The 22,754-nt window shown below is 31.2% G+C and overlaps 1 protein-coding gene across 1 annotated transcript in view; it reads right to left on the bottom strand.

Moving 5' to 3' along the window:
- The window catches only part of LOC142322719 (voltage-gated delayed rectifier potassium channel KCNH8-like), a 442,085-nt gene that overhangs the window by 14,884 nt on the left and 404,447 nt on the right, over positions 1 to 22,754 (bottom strand). The window contains exons 8-10 of the mRNA XM_075361795.1: positions 21,152 to 21,331; positions 18,509 to 18,717; positions 2,155 to 2,404 (exon numbers count right to left, since the gene is read on the bottom strand). Of these exons, the coding sequence (XP_075217910.1) occupies positions 2,155 to 2,404; positions 18,509 to 18,717; positions 21,152 to 21,331 (639 nt within the window). The remainder of the gene's footprint in view (positions 1 to 2,154; positions 2,405 to 18,508; positions 18,718 to 21,151; positions 21,332 to 22,754) is intronic.

Below are 22,754 nucleotides of genomic sequence, written 5' to 3'. Positions count from 1 at the left end.
AGGCGCCGATTTAGAGGCGGCAAGCTGGCTGTCCCCAGACACGGGGGTCGTACCGGTCACCGCCTGTGGAAGGGGGGACACTCGTCCCCCCTGTGTGATATTTTGTGGCCTCTGTGGTTTAGAGGCCACCTCAGTTGCGGGAGGCTTTGCAGCCTCTATAACACACTCTATCTTGTCATGAAGAATCTCGCTGAGACGGACTTAACATTCTGGCTTGGCGTCCGTTTTCTTTTCTGCAGGAGCAACTTTCACTTTTACCGATTTATCTTCAGCAGGCTGTACCACTATCTTTGGCTAAACAAATTCTTTATTGGTGAAAGGTTTCATCTTGTTTTCGATGATCCTCTCAATCGTGTTAGCCAAAGTAGGCGCAAGTTTATTTATAATTTGAGTCTCATCTACAGCAAATGGAGCAGGAGCAGGAACAGTAGCCGCAGCCTGAGCATAAGATGTTGTTGCTCTAGGTTTGCGGGCGTTAACAATCTTTTTGGCTTCGATGTAGCTGACTTTCTGCAGGGTTTTAACTTCCTGCACAGCTACTTCTTCTTTGTAGACAGGACAATTCCTGGATCTACATGAATGCTGTCCCTTGCAATTGATGCATGTAGGGGGCTCTTTACACGGCTCTCCCTCATGCACCTCTTCGCCGCACACGCATATTTGCGTTCTCTCACATTTGATAGCGGTGTGGCCAAAACTTTGGCACTTGAAGCATCGCATTGGTTGCGGGATAAATGCCCGCACATCCAATCGATGTATCCCCGCTCTAATCTTCTCCGGCAAGGTAGGCCGGTTAAATGTGAGAACATGAGAGGCTGAAGGTAGGACTTCGCCATTCCTCCTCATGTTCAATCGCCGACACTCTATTACTCCCTGCGATGACAACTCCTCAACAATTTCTTGCTCCGTGCAATTTAGAAGATCCCGACAGACGACCACACCCCTTGAGGTGTTGAGCGTACCGTGGGGATCGACATGTACAGCCAGTTCTCCAATCTTTTTAAGCCCTAAAATCTTTTGAGACTGGACATCATTTACAGTCTCAACATGAAGTCCCATGAAGGTCTTCCTTATTTCTTTTACAGGGCCACCAGCGCATTTGGTTATCACCCGAGCGATGAGAAAAGTACTCACCCTCGAGAAATTTCCATCTTCCTTTGTAATGACTAAATATTTGGGTTTCGGTACATTACTACTTTTAAAAAAAAGCTTTTTGTAAGCTTTTCCTAGCGTCAATCTCAATCTTTCTTGACTCTGCACTTTTTCTCCGTTTTGCCTCAGGCGAAACGGCTGGTTCTAGACGAGGGTGTTTACGTGAACCCTCTGCCACGTTTAGTTGTTCAGTTTGCATGAACAATTAATCCCTTCTGTAGTAAGGCTAGCCGCCGGGGTACACCCCCACTCCAGGGCTACCAACCCTGGAGGTTCGTTCCGGTACTCCGGTGGAACCGGCATATGTCCTGGCAGAGAGCGGATGCGCAGTCTCTGCACTGACTCCAGGCCCTTACACACCGAGGCTTTCAGGGCTCCCATGCCCCGAACAACATGGGCACCTTAACTACATGCTTGCCATCGCGGGGTCATGTGGACAACGAAAGGTCCCGTTACACCTGCAAATAACTTCGACCGTGGCCGCCACATCGCCAGCTCTAAAAGCAGTATCAATCCATTTCCATAATCAGTAAAAATTTCGTATCTGCAGGTGGCCGCGAAATCCAGTCCTCTAATTCGGCCTGCAGATGAAAATCGGCCGAGAAAAGTATATCCGAGAAACAATACTCGGAACCCCGTTAGCCAGCTAACGGGGTAATGCATTACATATAATGCATTACATATAGCCAGCTATATGTAATGAACGTGAGTACAGCTGTTGCCGCCCTGGACGTGGAACGTAGATGTTGTGTTCCGGACGTGGGGATTATCTACCTCAGGGCTAGCATATTTTTAGTATTAATAAAAATACTCTTTCAGTAAAAGAACCCTGACAAAATGATTTGTGTGATTGATGTGGTAAGTAATATTATTTATCGAATGATTTAGTTGCAGTTTTACATGGCAAAACGAGTTGCAAAAAAATATAAGGTAGAACATCAGCTTTTTTTTACTGTCAAAACCATTTTTAAATTTCACAAAATTCAATGCTATATAACTTACCAAGTATAGCAACCACCATTCCATTTTGAACTACTTCCATTGATCCATTGCATAAATAATAGATGGAACTTAAAGCATCTCCTTTATGAATTAAATATTCTCCAGGAGCACAAAAGTTTGTTCGGATATGAAGAGAGAGTAATTTTAAACAACCCTGCGATGCAGCTTCAAATATTGGAAGCTGAAGGATTTCTCTATGTAAATGCATTGAAACATCCCCTCTAAGTTCTTCTGGGAATTCTTTAAGAGTCTGAAACAAACAAATAAAATAACACACAGAAATTAAATATTTATAAATAAATATATTTTGATAAAGAATTTTATTGTGAAACTTAAATGACTTTTTTAAAACTTACTTCAGCTTAATCACTTCACTTAAATCACTTCAGCTTAATCTTCTCACTTAAACATAACCAAAATCATTGACATGGTTCATAAATCATATACTATTCAACTTTAATAAGACCATTGATGTTGCTTACTAATTTGTGTCTGTTGAGATTTAATTTAATCTAATTTCAGCATTTTACCTTTAGAACAGGAATCTGGCTGAAATCTTTTGTAAGATGTAACTTGAAAACAAAGCAATTCCAGATTTATGTTTATAAACACTTTTTTCATTATATTGATAAGAGGAATACATCAATAAAGTATACAGCAGAAACTGTCTGAACAGTCGGTTTACATATTTTGAAATCCTGATAGCTGAATACAAATAATGGAACAGAGTAATGGTGAATCAAATAATCTACTCATATTTTACAGGATTTTATCTTATATAATTTATTTTTTACCTTAAATAACACAGGTCAACAAAAAAAAATAATCTGGAACTGAAATAAAAGTAGGTGAATTAGAATGTATTTTTTATGCTGAATCTTAAAATGAAATCAGTTTTTCTTCATCACCATCAGATTTTTAGTTATGATCCTTTAAAATACTGAGAAACTTCTTAAATAATAGAATAAAAAAATAGTAATAATAATTACAATTAAAATTCCTACCTTTATTTTGCAGACATTTACGTGTATCTTAATTTATTTATCTTATTTTCCTTTTGTGTTCAGTGAAGTCTTCTCTTTTTATGATCCAGTAGTAGTCACTCATCATAGATTCATCCCATCTACCCTGATAACATTGTTGCATCTGCAATATATCTTGGTGGAGCCTTTCTCCTTGTTTGTCGTTGATGTCGGCCAAGAAAGGGAAAAAGTCCAAACGAGAATGTAAAAAATGAATTTTCAATAACAAAATTCTGCAGCCTAAATTTTTGTAGTTCACTAAGAATTCATTTATAAGCTAATCATGGCTTTCAGCTTTTTGTTTCCAAGAAAACAAGTAACAACATCTTTGAATGACTTCCATGCTGCTTTAGGATTCAGTTTGCTGTTAAATATATTTTCACAAATTAATTTTCCTGATTGTGGCCCAATTTGGCCAGTCTTTAAGTGCATAGTGTTTATCTGTAGCTTGACTATTCCACAAACACAATAAACACATATATTTTGTAAAGCCACTCTGGAAACCAAGAAGAAGCCCTGCAGCTTTCAGGTCACCATGAATATTCATCATACTTAATAGCTTTTAAAATTTTTGACATACTTTCATATGTTTCTTTCACTCCTAGAGCATCACATCAGTATAGAAGAAAACTTATTCGATTTATGCAATAACTCTGCCTTTAGGCTTCTTTTTGATGAGTGTATAAATGCCAATCATGAATTACATAATCAATGTCCAGTTCAGACATTAGCCCCCTAACATCATGGCAGGAACAAATCAAATCATCTCTTCTAAAGTATTTTAGTAAATTTTCATTTTGGTTTCTATGTACTGAAATTTTAGTATCCTTGTTTAATAAATTACATTCTTTAAGGTGTGAACATAGAAGTTCTACATGTTTCAATGAATACATGGCACAAATTAGGTCGCTCAGTTCTGTTTGTGTGATGACATGAGGTTCAGTATTTAATTCATCTGGAATATAATTAATATCTATTGAAATTTAAGATTCATTGGTTGAGCCTTCTGGGGAATCAGAAGTTTCTTTCCAAGAAGTTGGAGCAACTGGAATCAGTAAATCAACACCATGAAGTACTGGTCTGATAGCTAAACAAACATTTTGGTATACAATACTATTTTTATTGCTTGAATTGAAATCATTAACATTTGTTAAGCAAAATATCAATCAAAATAATGGTTAGTAGGCTCTTGCCAAATCCATTCAAAATGTTTTAATGAATGAAAGTAAACTGAAATATTACAGAAATAATTATAAAAATTAAATTTTAATTTATAAATATATAATTACTTAAAATACTTCTTAAAATTGTTTCACCATGGAGTGAAATAAAACACAGCATTGATACACGCTCACGCGTGCGCGCACACACACACACACACACACACACACACACACACACACACACACACACACACACATACAACTTAACAAATCTTGATGTTCAATAAAATAATACCAAAAGTTGTCATAAAAAACTTTCACTAAATTTGTGGCATCACTTATGAAACAATCTTTATAATATGTGTTAATAAAACCACTACCACAACTAAAGAACACAGAAAGTCATACAAAGAGCTGATCTCGTACTGAAGAAAATTCCATCATATTGAATTACTCATTACTTGACTCACTGATATGTCTATACATGTCTGACTTGACATGAAATGACATCATTTGACTTATGTATCAAATACAACATGCATCACATTATAAATTACATGTGAATAAGCAAACATACAGATGTACTAACTTATTTGTATTGTTTGTTCTACAAATGATGGAGCAAATAAATTTAAGGGGTTGTAACATAGTATTACGTGATGGGTTGTTTCAGAATACATATTCATATTCAGCATATAAAATAATATATAGAACACCTACTTCCTTTTCAGTTCCAAATTTTATATTGACCAGTGTAATGTTCTATAATTTAGTAAAAGTTAAACATTTTCAATAACATAGTTCAACAGCAGTTAATGATGGATTAAAAGGAGAAAAGGAGAAAACTCAGCAATAATCTCAACAACAATTACTAAAAATTCTTTCAAAAGATATTATCAGTTATTGGTGCTACTATCAATTCACTGAAACCTTTCATAGTATGGAAACCTAATAAACTTTTAATGGTTAATATAACAAAAACCCTTATGGGGAAAACCAAATTAAACTTAACTAATTTATAGAAAATTGTAAAAGATCATTAATCCTGTAAAATATGGTCAGATTATCTGTTTTACCATTACTCTGTTCCATTATCTGTATTTAACCATCAGGATTTCAAAATGTGTGTGCGTGAATGTGTGTGTGTGTGAATGTGTGTGTATGTGTGTGTGTGTGTGTGTGTGAATGTGTGTGTATGTGTGTGTGTGTGTGTGTGTGTGTGGGTGTGTGTGTATGTGTGTGTGAATGTGTGTGTATGTGTGTGTGTATGTGTGTGTGTGTGAATGTGTGTGTATGTGTGTGTGTGTGTGTGTGTGTATGTGTGTGTGAATGTGTGTGTATGTGTGTGTGTATGTGTGTGTGTGTGTGTGTGTGTGTGTGTGTGTGTGTGTGTGTGTGTGTGTGTGTGTGTGTGTGTGTGTGTGTGTGTGTGTGTGAATGTGTGTATGTGTGTGTGTGTGTGTATGTGAGAGTGTGTGTGTGTATGTGTGTGTGTGTGTGTGTGTGTGTGTGTGTGTGTGTGTGTGTGTGTGTGTGTGTGTGTGTATGTGTGTTTCAAATACTTAAACACAGACAGTTTTGCTATATACTATATAGGTGTATTCCTCTTATCAAAATTATGAAAAAAAGTGACTATAAACATAAATTGGGGAATGTTATGTTTTCAAGTTACACCTAACAAAAAATTTCAGCCAGATTTCTGTTCTAGAGATCAAATACTGAAAGTAGATTTATATTAAATCTCAACAGACCCAAATTATTAAGCAACTTTAATGGTTTAGGAGGAGCTGATTGCTGCCAGCTGGAGAAGTCCAGATAATGGTCTTTCGATTGAAATAGTCAGGATTGTGATTGACGCGACACTATATAAGGTGTTGGAAGCATTCAACCATATCCTGGTCAATGAGTGTACCAGAGCACTGGAAGGAGTCTAGGCTGATGTTGATCAGGAAGGAGGGACGTGTTATTGATGACACTTCAGCCTACTGAAGGCCACTATGCTTGATCAACAACTTTATGAAATTGTTTGAAAAGATGTTCGTTGTTAGGTTTGCTGATACCATTGAAAGATGCAGTGAGTTAAGCCCAAACCAGTTCGGATTCCGTTCTGATCCCCTGTTGTATAATATAGTCTATGATGGGGTCCTCAGAATTGTGTTCTGTGAAGGAGTTGTTCCTGTTGCCTTTGCTGATGATTTGGTCCTGGTTGTGCTGGTTAATTAATTGTGTTGTGTCGTGGGTCAGTAGGGATTATGGATTATGTTCTTCTTAGGGCATGGGTGTTACAGGTTGCACTTGTTTCGGCGAAGACAATTGGTGCCTATACTGCACTACCCTTGATGACATTATCTTCGTGTGAGATAGGTGGACAGATTCACCCACTGGGTTGGTCTAGTGGTGAATGCGTCTCCGCAAATCAGCTGAATTCAAAGTCGAGAGTTCCAGTGTTCAAATCCTAGTAAAGGTAGTTACATTTTAAACGGATTTGAATACTAGATTGTGGATACCGGTGTTCTTTGGTGGTTGGGTTTCAATTAACCACACACCTCAGAAATGGTCGATTTGAAACTGTATAAGACTACACTTCACTTACACTCTTACATATCTTCATTCGTCCTCTGAAGATAAGATCTAGGAGTCTAGAATACCTGACGGTGACTCCTGGAGGCTAAACATGAAAAAAACAAAAAAAGGTGGACAGATTCAAGGGTGTGGGTGTGGTGTGTGGTGATGGCCCCTCTTGATGCCAATAGTATTGTTAGTGTCATTTTCGATTCCACTGAAAACTGAAACGCTGTCTCTACGATGGTGAAGGGGCACCATCACAAGGAAGGTGATGGAGGGGTATGATAGGGGGTCAGCTGTGGGGGTAGGAGACACCTGTCCACATATCAATATGGGTGTGTGTTCTCCATTGTTGCTCATGGGACTCCACTAAGTTCCTGCTGCCCCTTTCAGTCCTACGATTGTGCTGCTTGCGTCAGGGCAATGAGCATTATCATGGGGAGAAGCCAAGAATGGGATGGAGGGACAGCCTTTGGTGAGGAAGGTGCATTCGCCTGCGACCGGTCATGGATGGAGGTAGCTCTGTTGATCCCCATGAGACTCCGCTCACCATATCCTTCTGGCTTTCAATCCTGGAATTCGTACCGCAGATTGTTATGCTTTTTGGCGGATCTGGTCTTTGTGTGTTACCGAGGGGGAGATTTTCTTTTGCTAAAAAAAGCTGGGTTCCAGACTGTATCTTTAATATTTTCTAAAAAAATTATTGTAAAACCCAAAAAATTGGAATCTAAAAGTTTGAATTTTTTAAGTTTGGTATAGATTTATTTTGTTAAATTATCAATAACTGCATAAAACTTCAAGGTACCATTTGTGAGGAATTTAATTCTGTAATAATTTATGTAATGTTGTCAATAAAAATCGAATAAATTTGCTACTTAAAAAAAATTAACATATGTTTGAGATTTGTATATTTGATGTCATAAATGGAAGTTATACCAAATTTCAAGTTTTTATGAAAACACTTATGAGATATAAGTAATAACTTAATTTGTTACCTTCATTTCTCTTTTTAAAATATTTATCAATAACACTTAAGCATATCTATCAAATATTTATGCACCAATAATTAACTATTGCATTACTATCTTCTTCTTTTGTGCTACAGCCTAGAAACATAAAAATTGACTATAAAATGAAACTCTGTGTTAAATTTATTACAATAGAATTTGTAAAAAAAGAAAAAAATTCATTATTCTGACTTTTAACAAATAGAATTAATGCCTCCATATAAAGTAGTCCTTTTTAAATGCTTCAGCATTTTAAACATCAATCTCATCTGAGATAAAGTGAAATTGAAGTCAAAGCATACATAAGTACATTCACAGAAGTGCAGATAATTTTTAGTTGCAAGATTTTCAGAATTTTTTGCTGAATTTGGTTTCAATTTGTAGTCCAATACTTTCAGAATCTTTGTTGTGTTTGTTTTCAATTAAAATGGATTTAAACAAGTTTATTAGCTTTTGGATTTTATTAGCTTCATTAACATAAATTTTCTCAAAATTAAATTCTCTACTAATCTTGTCTTGGGGTTTTATGTGGTTATTGGCAATTTAACAGAAACTTTAAATAATCATGCTTTTTTCTCCAATTTTTTTGGGTTTAACAATAATTTTTTCAGAAAATACTAGAGATACTGTTCTGGAACACTTTTTTAAATAATTTATGTCCATTTAGTTTTAATATAAATCTAGTTTCAGTGTTTGACCATTAGAGCTGGAATATGGCTGAAATTTTTTGTTAGCTGTATTTCACAAACAAAGCATTTGCAGACTTATGTTTGTATGCATTTTTTTCATTCTTTTAATGAGGGGATATATCTGAAAAGTATGACAAATTTCCTGAAGCACAATAGACACCCTGTTTTGGTAATTATTCCTAAGAAGTCTTATAATCAAACACAATACAATTTTGTTATTAATTTCAGTATAGTTCATCTTCCTACGACTTTTTTTAACATCAATGGAATATGCTATAAACAATTACTATAAAAACATAATTCAATAAAAAACAATTAAAATACAATTCTTTGGCTGAATGCAAAATTAAATTTATTATCCAAGTTAATTCAGACTACTCCAAGAGTCACTATTTTTTTCAGATGGGTGAACTGACCAACAATTAAAGCTATAAGTGGTTTCCTGTTTTACCTTCTTTATTGAGCTGAATATATGGTTTCATATTAGCAAATCAAACCAACCAAAATATAGATAATGTACCTTTTTTTATTGTGAAATAATGCATTTATATGCTCTCCTAACTCAGCAGGGAAAGATTAAACGCACAATTTAACAAAAAGGAATATATTGAGGATACAGCATAAAAAATTTCATGCTTCACCTTTAGCAAACTAGGAAGCCAGTACTATGTCACTGAACAAATACTATCTTCTGAGCACAAAATGCAGTTTTGTCACACTATTTCAACAAATTAAAATATTCTGATTATTAACTTACACTTATGAATAAACTATGTTGAATTAGCCTTAGTTCTATGGATACTGTTATGTGAATCCAACAACATATGTTTTGCTTTCAAAATAATGGAATGTTTTCATCCATAAATCTTTCCAGACCCCTAAGTTTTTAATCAAACGTGTTAGACTTATGTTGTCTGTCAAATACATGCTTGTAAATTTCACATTATTCAAGTATGTTGAGTTATTAGACGTATGGATAGTGATTCTAAGATAATTTCTGAGTGATTCTTGTTTCTAACATGTGAATGTTTTTGAAGTGTAGTGAAAATATTTCATTCTAGACACTCTATTTTGAATTGTTTGGAATGGTCTAACTGTGCTCTTCATGTATCAAGGTTTTTGTCTGGAAGAGCAGCAGTGCAACTTGTGACAAGTCCAACATACATACACACATGCATGTATTTTTAAATGTGTGCTTTTAAAACATTAACATTTGTTTGTGTTATAATCTATGTGCTTTAAGTTATTTTATTCAAAATTTTGGGGTAGAAGTAGAATAAAATTAAAATGAATAAGTGTTTCATAAAATCATATAGAGGAAACACTTATCTAATAATGAGCAAAATTCTTAAAGAGTATTATGATACCAACATTTATTAATACACAAAACTAGCAGTAACTCCTCATGAGAAGAATTAGTATAAAATGGCACATTTTATAGTTGCTCATTTATAAATTGAAACTATCATTAACTATCTTTACTCAACACTTTTTTCTATTTTATTACTAACAAAACATGCAAAATAATGCAATATTTTGAAATTTAAAAGATAATTTCATGCATTTTCTAACATAAGCATATCACAGTTTATGGTATATAAATTTACTTTAAATTACAAATATGCACAATACAACTATACATAAAAAGTATAGATTACATGCTAAAGTATTTTAATGCTGTATTATAATTAAAAAAAAATAAAAAATAAATAAATAGATTTTGCTTTGCAAATATTTTCTATTACCCCATGAAGGATAAAAAAAAACCATAACAATAGTAAGGAACTTTCAGAAGAATATTTTTAAGCCAAAAATTTTACATATATTAAATTTTTATTTAAAAAATTTAAAACATTTTACTGGTAAATGAAAACATTTTTTATTGATCTATTTTCAAGCAATTATAGGCTAATACCCAATTAGCCTATTTGCCTAATATTAGCCTATTTTTACTTTTTTTGAAGATGACTAATGGTTTTATAGCATATAAAAATACTAAGCTTAATTAGGATTTGATCAGCACAGACACTCCACTGATTATAAAATATAACATAAATAAGATATCTGACATACTTTTTTTTTCTTTAGTATAACTATCAGACAGGAAATTGGCTCTTCATTTATCACTATCCTGTTTCTCCTGTATGTTTAGATGAAGATAACTTCTTCCTTTAAAAATACTAAGCTTAATTAGGATTTGATCAGCACAGACACTCCACTGATTATAAAATATAACATAAATAAGATATCTGACATACTTTTCTTTAGTATAACTATCAGACAGGAAATTGGCTCTTCATTTATCACTATCCTGTTTGTCCTGTATGCTTAGATGAAGATAACTTCTTCCTTTCATCATTTCTGACAACATACTACCCCGTTTTCTTTATATTTCTATCTTACCTTCAATGATTCTTCTCTGAAAGCAGTCCCTTCTTAATATATGCTCAGTCCATTACATTTTCGGCCTGTAATAACTTTTTAACAGAGATTTTCTTTCCCTCAATACTTAGCTCCTTTTCATTTTTTCTAACTTTGTCACTTCATTTTAATATCAGTTTATAATTCATTCTAATTTTTTTCTAGTAAATATTACTGCAATTGAAAAATCAATGAATTGGATGATTCTTATGATATAAATGTAAAAGTAGCCAGTAGTAGAATATCATTTACCAGCAGATTCTCACTCTAAAAAAAATGTATTTAATAAAATAGATTACTCGTAATGAATTTAATGTAAATCCCAATTCCGTGTTTTTTTTACTATCATATGATAAATAATTTCTTTCATTATAAGAGGAGCTTTATGATGTTTTTTTTTTTTTTTCAAATAACAAATGTACGAATTGCATATAGAGATAAATAAGTAGTTCTTTAACAACCACTTTAAACTCTTACATAATTTTTGCATATGTGCTATAAATTAATTTTGTTTGATTGTAATGCTCCCCTTGGTCAATCACATAGGTCATCACGCCTAGCTTCAAAGTCCCAGGACATAAGAAATCCTATTTTACTAAATAATTTTATGTGATTTGCTTAAAATAAAATTGATTCAAATGTTATGATCAATGAGTACGTTGTTATCTTCAATCAGTATTCCCAATGAATTATTTAACTTAAATTTTAAATTTAAGATTAAAATTCTTAAAAATGACTTTCCAAAATGGTTTTCTAAAACATAACACAATAAATCTGTTTTTTTACAGAATACTAAAATGGGGTTTAGTAACTGAGTGGCCCTTAAAGTTTCTCCTTTTTATCTTTTAAGGAATCTAAAAGATTGTTCACGTTATTTAAACTTAACCCTTGATTCTAGTTCATGAATGTTTACTTTTTAATATTTACCAACTTCTTTTAAAAAAATGTTACTGTCATACTTTTTTGTGTACCTTTTAAATTAAGGTATAGTCTACACCAAAAAAAAAATGACCTACAGCCTTTTCTTAACAGACTAAACAGATGTTTTGCTACCTTAAATTATCTTTTTAGTCTTATTTAACAAAATTGCTTAACAGTGGTCATTTGTCAGATGGTCAGCCCATTTATTAGATTAACTTTTCCATATTTAGAAACATGATAGAAAAAAAACAAATTAAGCAAAATAGACATAATAAAAAACTTAATGAAGTTTCTAAATTTACTAAAAAGTGGAAGTCGTGTATTATACTATAATGGTTAAGGTATAGATTACTACTTATTACTGTTTGCCTCATTCTACAGAATGTTACAGAAGTCTGGGAAAATTTTCATAAAGCAAAAGTGAACAATGTGATTGTGACTAGATGTTCAGGTACAAAAATGTTATTTTAAAGAAAGTTGTAAATTTCTGTCCACTACCTGTGGGTATTGCCATTTTGAATGCAACTTAAATTTTTTTATTAACAAGATAATTGTGTTATTGATGATTTTCATATAAAACTTGCTTAAAGACTTATGTAAAACTTTTTTTTGATTATTATTCCTGTTTATATCAAAAACACAAATCATAACTTTAGTCATCAGTAACTTTGGTCAAAGTTGATGACCAAAGTTACAAAAATTGCTCAAAAAATAAAAGTGAGGAAAATGTACAGCAGACATTTTTTATTATGTTTCACCTTCAAACTACATTCAATAGTAATTTAATGAGTTACTGTTGTAAAAAATTATATTATTAAAACTGTCCTCAGTTAATAACTTATGAAATTATGCATACTCGATACTCTGCATACTAGATCAGAGTAGCATTTTGAAACACGAGTTTCAAAATGAGGAATCTGACGTGCCTTTAATACAGTCTGAATTTACCTTCCAGTCTATTTTTGGACAAGTCTATTATAATCAAACTGAATTTTGATTTAAGAATGTACACTTTCAAATGATGCAACAATACATGCAATAATGTCTGTGGTTCTAGTTTTGGCCTTTTCTGGATTATGTAAAAAATTCAGTAATCAGCAACACATGCAATTCAAATTTAGTAGTGAAAATAGGTAGTAAAATGTGAATAAAACCATAATTTTCCATAATTTAAAAAATTCTGTTAGTATCTATTCTAATTCTTTATAACAAATAAATCTTGCCCCTTTAAATCGCAATATATAATTCAAATATCAGGTTTTCACACTATTGTTCCAAAATGCTGAACTCTTCATTTTTCATTTTAACCACTATAATATAATTAAATATTATTTGCAGCAAAGTGCAAGGATAAATTTCTGAAATGGATCACCTTTTTTTGATAAACTGCTGATCAACTTAAAATATTTTCAAGAAACTTTATTTGAAAGATTTATAGGAATAAGTGTGATTCATACATGAACAGGAATTTCAAAGTTATAATTTACAGACTGTAATTATGTTAGTGGCTATTTCTTAATGTAGCTCCCTGCCACTGCAATGCACCTTTTCCAGCACTATGGAAACTTTTTAACTTTTTTCTGTTTAGCCTCTAGAACCACTGTAAGGTATTACTTCAGAGGATGAATGATGATGATATGTATGAGTATAAATGAAGTGTAGTCATACAGTCTCAGGTCAACCATTCCTGAGATGTGTGGTTAATTGAAATCCAACCACCAAAAAACTATTATTTAACACACCACCACGACCTATTATTTAACCACCACGATCTATTATTTAACACAATAGTCCCATTTTATAAGTTGTAATAACTGCATTGAAATCACGTCTTCAAAAAAAGCAAAAAAAGAATTTAATTCAAAATTTACAGACATTAGACCCTTTTGATCAATTCAAAACATTCAAAACTGAAAAAAACAAGCTCTTTTTATTTTCCTTGCTATTTCTTTCATAAAAAGGGTCAGAAAGATATTGGAAGTTAATCAACAAACTCAATCAATATCCCATGCACAATAAGTTAAACATGAAAGGTTGAATACCCGCTACAAATTCCTGGGATTTAAAGACAGTGCATGAATACAGTACAGAGTGCATGCTATATGTAGTTCTAGCTTACAGCATCTACCAGATGTTATGATATAATATGTGTGCTATCATATCATCTACCAGATGATAAAATATGTGTGCTATGTGTAGAAAATGTTTGTCAGCAATTTTTAATCAAAACCTAAACAGCATTTGTTTCAATTTTATCTCTCCCAGCTTAGCAAATACATAGAAAGATTATTTTTATGCCATGAAGAAATGAATTAGCATATTATTAAAAAACGGAAGAAGTATGTCTCAAAAGGAAGCTTAAAGGATGTTAAAGAATATGAAGAAAAATTAAAGTACTTCATCTTCAGATAAGTATTCATAGAACGAAAAACATACATTTGCATATTAGCTATATATTATTAAACTCGAGGAACCTTTAGAGTACCCTCTCTTTTAAAATATTTAAACTGCAGAACATAAATTACAGATACCCTCATTACATTCTTGCTGAAATAAAAATGTAATGTCTTATGAAGTACAACAAAACAGACAAATGACGATAATAAAACACAGAATATTTTATACTAACACAATTTATACAGTAAAGTATGACACATTTAACAATAGCATAAAGAAATAGCAAAGATGAGATGTGATCATTTTAATGTATTGAATCTAGTAAATTTTGGCTAGATATTTACATATTTATTTAACTTTTGTACCAGTATACAATTTTTTTATTTAATGGTACCAGAAAGTTACAATAGTATCTAACCTGATGATATTATTAAAATGATCAAGCCATCAATACACATAGGGAGAGTTTTTCACTGATATAGCTTTGCTCTAATCAAAAAAAACCCAGCCATTTTGAATTATTACAACTCATATGCTATTAAAGATCCCTGTATGTGCTGCTACTTTACAATATTTTCACCTACCTTTAACCCACCATGTTATGCAACTGGATGCAAATATTAGTGCAGGTTGTTAATAGTGTATCCAGTGAAATTATAATATTAAATATGTGCAGTGATTATCAACCTTTTTAGCTCTATGACCACAAAAAGTAAAAAAAAAAAAATATAATGAATATTTTGTGACTCCCCCACCAACCATAACCCAATGAAACCTACTTAAAACTAATTTTCACGTTCCAACTTGATGTGTACCTACTCCTTGTAATTTGATCTGCCTGCATAATATTCACTGTGAGAGCATCATGTTCCTCTCATGCATATGATACGTTTGTACACATTGTGCTCTAGCAGTATAAAACAGGCATAAGGGATTGCAAAATGTCAGTTTAGTTTAGAATGTGAAGCTTGTGTCTGGTGTCTTTATTTAAGTTTCTAAAAGCATAGTTTCACTGAAAATTGATTGGTAAAAAGACAAGATTGTACTATGACATTTATTTAAATTATTGTTTTATCTCACTGGATGGAAAGTGAGATAAAACAAGAAGTGAGTTAACACAGTGTGTTGTTTGCTTTCAAGTCCTTTCTGATGAAAGCATGAAGCATTAAAATTAATTTGACACTTGGAAACTAAACATCCAAGATCATAGAAGCAAACCTTTGGAATTTTTCAAAAGAAAATTATGTATTTAAGAAATCAACAGGCTTCTATTTATAAATAAAGCCAAACTGATAAAAGTACACTTGAAGCATCTTATCTCTTATTCAGAGTAGCTATGATGTCCAAACTCCATACAATCGCAGAAAACTTCATACTGCCTGTTTCAATTGATATGGTCAGTGTTTTAATAAGCATGGAAGAAGCAAACAAGTTGAAAAAAATTCCACTTCTGACATGGTATCAAGGCAAATCGATGACATGGCTGCCAATGTTAGATAATTCAGCATGTGAGTTCAAGTGAATTTTTTAGTATTTAATTTGATGTACTAACAGATGGATCAAACATTTCTCAGGAAAAGTCAGAGTTATTGTGGGGGTAGTGATATCCCAGTTATTGGAATTGTGAGATGAATTAATAATATTTTTTTCAGGATAAACACAAACACCATTCTCAATGTTTTTACAGAATAATGAGAAAATGTTGCTTTTGGCTTAGTTAGCCGATATATTTTTGCATTTAAATGACTTGTATGTGAATTTACTAGGATGTGATAAAAGCATTTTATTAATGACAGTTCATAGTTTCATTAAGAAGCTTAATTTCTTGATTACTTGCCTTAAAAGCAAAAATTTTGATATTTCCCCTCAGTATCGATTATTTTGAGAAAAATCTGAATGAAGAAGACACTATTATTCACCACAGTTTGAATACTATGAAGATGCATTTGCGTCGGCTAAAAATTCAATTGGTCAGTTGGTAGAGTAGTTCCTGGAAGATAAAAATGATTTTTTAAAGAGATGGGTACTGAATCCATTTAGTGAAAATGTTGCAGCTACCAAGTTACCAGTTGAGATTCATGACCAGCTCATCAATATGTCTGCTGATAAAATGTTACAACTACAATTCACATATGAAGATTTAGATAAGTTTTGGCTTTTTGATTTTGATGAAATGAATATGGAAACTTTGAAAATCTTAATCCGTTTTACCACTTCTTACCTCTGTGAAAAGGGTTTTTCATCTATGGTTGCGATACTAACTAAATATATAGATTATCTTTTATCACTTGAAAACAAACTTTTTATCATTAGAAATACAACTATGTATTTCTAATGTAGAACCATTTATGGAAAAACTTTTACATGAAAACAAATCAAATCAATCAATAAATAAACAAACGGGTCTACAGGTAGTACGGGTTGGTCTAGCAACCATCTCATTAATTTATTTTCTATAAATGTGCACTTATAAATGTAAGTAAAATGTTTATATTATAAATTTTTTTTTTTTCTCATAAAATGATTTCATTACTGTTTTTGTGTAAAATTATTAGCTAATTTCACGACTTCTCTTTCATATCACTCCAACCCTCATGGTGGTCGTGACCCCCAGGTTGAGAAACACTGTGATACATATACATTATCACAAAATAAAATTTATTTTAGTGCATTACTCTTGTAGTATTGATGTAGAATACTCTCAAAAAAGTATTATAATCACAGTAACTTTTATTAAATGTAACAAACTATAAAATATTCACTAAATAATCACCACATTCACTGTCAGTTATATTTTAGAACTCATTAGAAATTAATTCATTTGAACTTCAATAGCAGTTTTTAATTTCCTCTTTTTATGCATATTTATTATTCAATTCTCTGTCTCAACTCTACTAAAGAAAAACTTCAGTATTTTTTATGAATTTTATTAAGCAGTATTACTTCAGTTTTCCATAGGCGATATTTTCCATTGTTCTAATGGTTATTTACGGAGCAGAGACATGTGCAATAAGCACCGCAAATTAAAATGCTGTGCATGAAAAAAGACAATAAGAAATATTTTGGGTTCAATAAAATTGGCACAGGATATAGACTAATGAGGAAATACTAGATAACATTTCTAGATTAATGATAACATAATTTCAAAGCTTGTGCATGATAATTTGGAATAAAAATTCTGTAGTACCTGAAAAATGTTGGGATTTATACTGGGGACATTTTGGATGAATGATGAGATGCTACCACTCCACCATAGAGGTGGACAAAGACACAGTCCATTCTATATGAGTATAAAAGATACAAACAGTTAGAACACTGGTAAGAAACCTCTTGAAAGACAAAATGGAGGAAGAATGCAGAATTAAGAAAGAAACCAAGAGACAGATGCAGAAAGGATGCTGTGAAGAATATAAGGATACAGGTGTTCAGCAATGTTGGATTACAAAACAGAACAGAAGAACAGAAATATATTAGAGTCCAACTTGGACTTAGATAATATACTGAGTTTACTTCAGTAAACTTTACTGCACTGTGATAGCAGTTGTACAAGTTAACATTTTGTTTTCATAATGTAATCTGAATTTAAAATGATATTTTTCCATTCTTTGTTGATTTTTATTAAAAATCAATATCTAATATCGACTCAAGAATTATTTTTTTTTAATTTTATGAGAAAAAATAAGTGCAATAACATTTTTGGTTAAAATAAGTGTAATAAACTATTGGGAGAATTGTGCTACTGTAATTCATATTACAAAATTATTTAGCCACAGAATGTACATCATGTTACAAATGGTTTAAATGCTAAATGTATGTGTATATTCTTAGTGTGAAGAGTAGTTAAATTATGGCCAGTAAATGGAAATTCAAAACTCTGATTCTATCATATTAACTGAAATGATATGCTGAATAAAACGATATATAAAACTATTGATTCAGTGGAATCAATTTTTTTTTAAATACAACAAAAAAAACTTAAAATTGATATTTGATTAAATTAAGTATTATAATTTTAAGATCCAATATTATGTATACAAACAACACAAGTGATCACATTTCTTCTTTCACTACCAATGCATAAAGTTAAATGGTAAACTACTATGTAAAACACAGATTCAAGTGTGATTTACTTTATGCACAAAGCTAAACAACCACAACACAACACCTACCTCTCTCACCTCGTGAATATCAATGCCGTGGTTCAGTGACCACATTGTTTGAAAGTAATCTTGCATTCTTTGTTTCAATTCTTTTGGTATTTGATGTAATGTTAAAAAATCCTTCAGATCTCGCCACTTTGTCTGATAAAGTGATCGTCTTGAGTACATTCTCTGGATAATTGCAGTTACATTACCAAAAACAACAGCATGCATTAATGCTAAAAAAAAAAAAAAAAAATGTATAATTTAATCATATTTATTAAATATACAATGCTTATAATTCCACAAAAACATTTTTATCAAATTAATATTTTCTAAACCAAAACAAACAATAAAAATCAGCAGTCACAGACTATGATGAAAGTTTCTCTTTTCCTCAAAAAAAAAAAAAAGGTGTTACTTTTTTCTGTTTAAATTCTTCCTTTTTACCAATTTAGTGTCCAGTAATTTCATCTTGTTAGCTATTAGACATTTAGTAAGAATTGGTGACATATTTGCAAATTAGACTAAAACATCCTTTTACTTCAGTAAACTAAACTATTTGGGAATGAAATTTCTCAAAAAGATTTTTTTATGTTACATTCCTGAACCACTTGGTATGAACTATAAAACAATTGTAAGTATATTTATTACAGTAAAACCACATCAGGTTCAGCATCAGCAGCAGATTAATTTTGTACTCAACATAGTATAAAATAAACATAAAAGAAAAATGGCTTCTTTTTGTCATTCTGCGTAAAATCATCATAAAAATACAATGTTCAACCAGAACTGTTGGTAAATTTTTTATCAGCTATCAAAATTTTAAGAAATGAAATATTTCATGAATCTTACAATTTAAAAAAAATTTCCTGTTAAATTTTAAATCTGAGGAAATATCATTTTATAGGGCACACAAATGTTATATTTTGACACAAAAATAAATCTGGTAATCAACTTTAATTTAATTTTTACCCAACTTTTTTTTTTTTTTTAAATACTAAATATGTTGTACTTTACTTACATCTAAATTTGAAAGAGAAATGGCAATAGTTACTATGGAAATCCATTTAATAAGGAAAAATAAAACTGTCACAAACTTTTTTATGTGGAGTGATACATTTGGATAACCTCATTTTTAAGATTTCATGCCGAAAATAGTTTTCTGAATTGAAAAAGAGGCAAATTTACTAGAAGAAAATAAATGAGTATGAAGTTATTGACAAAGATGGACCAATGAATGTGAAAATAGGAGGAGAAAAGATTATAGAGGTAGAAGAATTTTGTTATTTGGGAAGTAGAATTACTAAAGATGGACAAAGCAGGAGCGATATAAAATGCCGTTTAGCACAAGCGAAATGAGCCTTCAATCAGAAATATAATTTGTTTATATCAAAAATTAATTTAAATGTCAGGAAAAAATTTTTGAAAGTGTATGTTTGGAGTGTCGCTTTATATGGAAGTGAAGCTTGGACAATCGGAGTATCTGAGAAGAAAAGATTAGAAGCTTTTGAAATGTGGTGCTATAGGAGAATGTTAAAAGTCAGATGGGTGGATAAAGTGACAAATGAAGAGGTATTGCGGCAAATAGATGAAGAAAGAAGCATTTGGAAAAATATAGTTAAAAGTAGAGATAGACTTATAGGCCACATACTAAGACATCCTGGAATAGTCGCTTTAATATTGGAAGGACAGGTAGAAGGAAAAAATTGTGTAGGCAGGCCACGCTTGGAATATGTAAAACAAATTGTTAGGTTGTTAGGGATGTAGGATGTAAGGGGTATACTGAAATGAAACGACAAGCACTAGATAGGGAATCTTGGAGAGCTGCATCAAACCAGTCAAAAGACTGAAGACAAAAAAAAAAGTTATTGAAGTAAAAATGTTATTTTAAGCATCTGAACATTACATCTCCACTCAAAGTAAAATTCTTGATTAGATTAAGTACCTAACACCAAAAATGAGAAAAAATAATAGAAACTTCAGTTAGAACACAATATTAAGAATTTCATCTGATGCTGTGGAGTAACATCCATATAAAACTGAACTTGTAGCTGAGCTGACTTTCCTTTAAACAAAAGGCTGGTTATGGTTAATTAACAAAGTAAATCTAGTGTTTCGTGAAGCCTCATTACAAATATATAAACAACAAAACATCTGGTTAAATGAGCAGGGTACAGTCATCACCAAATTTGGAACATGGAAAACAGCTACCATTAAAAATACTTCAAGGTGGGATTATAATATTAAGAAATAATTATAACAAAGTCAGACAAAATATATTTGTTTCTGTGAAAGATCCTCAAGTATGAGGTCATAAACAAAAGAGTATAACACTATATGCAAGAAATGCATCCATTACCAAAAATAATTCTTTAAATTTGCCTGTTGTATTCTAAAACCTGTATAATTCCTGTTGCAAGTGAGACCCCTGCATTGCATGTTTGAATGAATATGTAATTCATACTTACTCATATTCATTAATATGCAGACTATAACAGTGTCTTTTTTTGGGAGGGGGCTAATTTTACATTACCACTCCACAACAAAGATCAAAATTAATGCAGAATAGAAAGAAAAAAGTGTTTTTCAATTACCAATATAATAAATGTAATAAGAATTTACAGTTAGGTAACATCAATTTAAATAGTAACATAAATTAACAAAATTTACCTCCAATTAGCATTGTGCATATACTAAATATTTTCTCAGCACTAGTATTAGCAGAAACATTTCCAAATCCAACACTAGTTAAACTTGAACATGTGAAATATAAAGCTGTTATATAGGCCTCTGAATTGGAGACATTAACGATATCAACTTTTAACCTTTCTGCTAATGTATGAAGCCAACCTGTAAACATAAACACAATAAATAAATAAAAAAATCTGATATGGACACCAATGACTTCCTTATATGCCTATTAAATTACATGTACACATTTTTTGCTGCACTTCATTTCAACTTATTTCATTTGAAAGTGAGATACGATCATCCAATTATTTAATAAAGTGGACAATTACACAATTGCTAAAATATTAGTTTTTATTAACATCAAATATTTATACAATTATTAATTCAACAATCTTACTAGGACAATCTAATATTAGGACAGAGTAAAAGTCCAAATTATTTCTGAAAGAAGATAACTATAGTGACCTTTTTCTATAAAAAGTTAAATCAGTGTAAGGCACCTAAGATCCATATTACTGTAGCTAACAAAGGAAAGGCTTAAATGGTCAAAATGGGTATTACTGTTGAAATCTGAAAACCCGAAATTTTTGCATGATTACAATACTTCTTTTACTTTGTACAAGGAAATAAAAACTAGTAGGAAAAATAATAAAATGCAATAAATTATAAACAAATAACAAATAACCTTTTATCATGATACTTTTTAGTCAATATTGCATAAAGAAAAACTCTCTGGTTACATCAGACCATTTTTTTATTAATAATCTACAAAACAAATTTATGTGATCATTACACAATTCCTATGTATCTTTCTCTTTTCTAAGAGTACAATTATTTTTAATACAATGGAAAACAAATACAAATATTACATAAATTCTCAATTAAAATACTTTCATAAAGGTGGAAGACTCAACAATCAAAATATTTTTAATTCATTTTTTTATATATATAAATCGCCTAATGATGTTTAACAACTGAAGGATGTGTTTTACTCATAATAGGTTCTATATTGTTAGCTACAAGAATTAATGTCAATGAATTTAAGATTAAATAAATGTAAGCGCAGTTGGAAATGAAATGGCAAACACCTGTTAAAATTAATTATAACACTTTGCAATATTATATTTTCTTTCTTAAATTAATATTGACAACTATATAAATTAATTAATATGAAAATTTTTACCTTTTTGAGAGATCCTTTGCAGAAATTCTTTTATATAAATTTTATTCTTAAACTATTAACTTTATTGATATCATTTTCAATCATTATAAATAAAAACATTTTTTTTACATTGATTTAAAAATAGATTAACATTAATAGATTATTAGGCTTTTATTTTCAAATTTTAACAAAAGTAGCCCAGAGTTTCTTATTTGCTAAATAAAAAGGAGGATATTATCATTAGGGATAGAATTTTACACTTACTATGAATATTTCTTTATAAGTTCTTCCATGCATAAACTATAAAAAATGTTTATTTAAAATATGCGCCTTTTCTACATTTAGAATAATCCCACTAGAATAAGTTTTGCTGGATATTTTGTGTTTTTACTCTGTAGTTGTTTTATGGATTTTTTTGAC

Source organism: Lycorma delicatula, chromosome 4, assembly GCF_047948215.1.
Source record: "Lycorma delicatula isolate Av1 chromosome 4, ASM4794821v1, whole genome shotgun sequence".
In the NCBI taxonomy this organism is placed as follows: domain Eukaryota; kingdom Metazoa; phylum Arthropoda; class Insecta; order Hemiptera; family Fulgoridae; genus Lycorma; species Lycorma delicatula.
The sequence above is the reverse complement of the archived record's forward strand: the minus strand, read 5'-3'. Positions and strand labels throughout refer to the sequence as shown.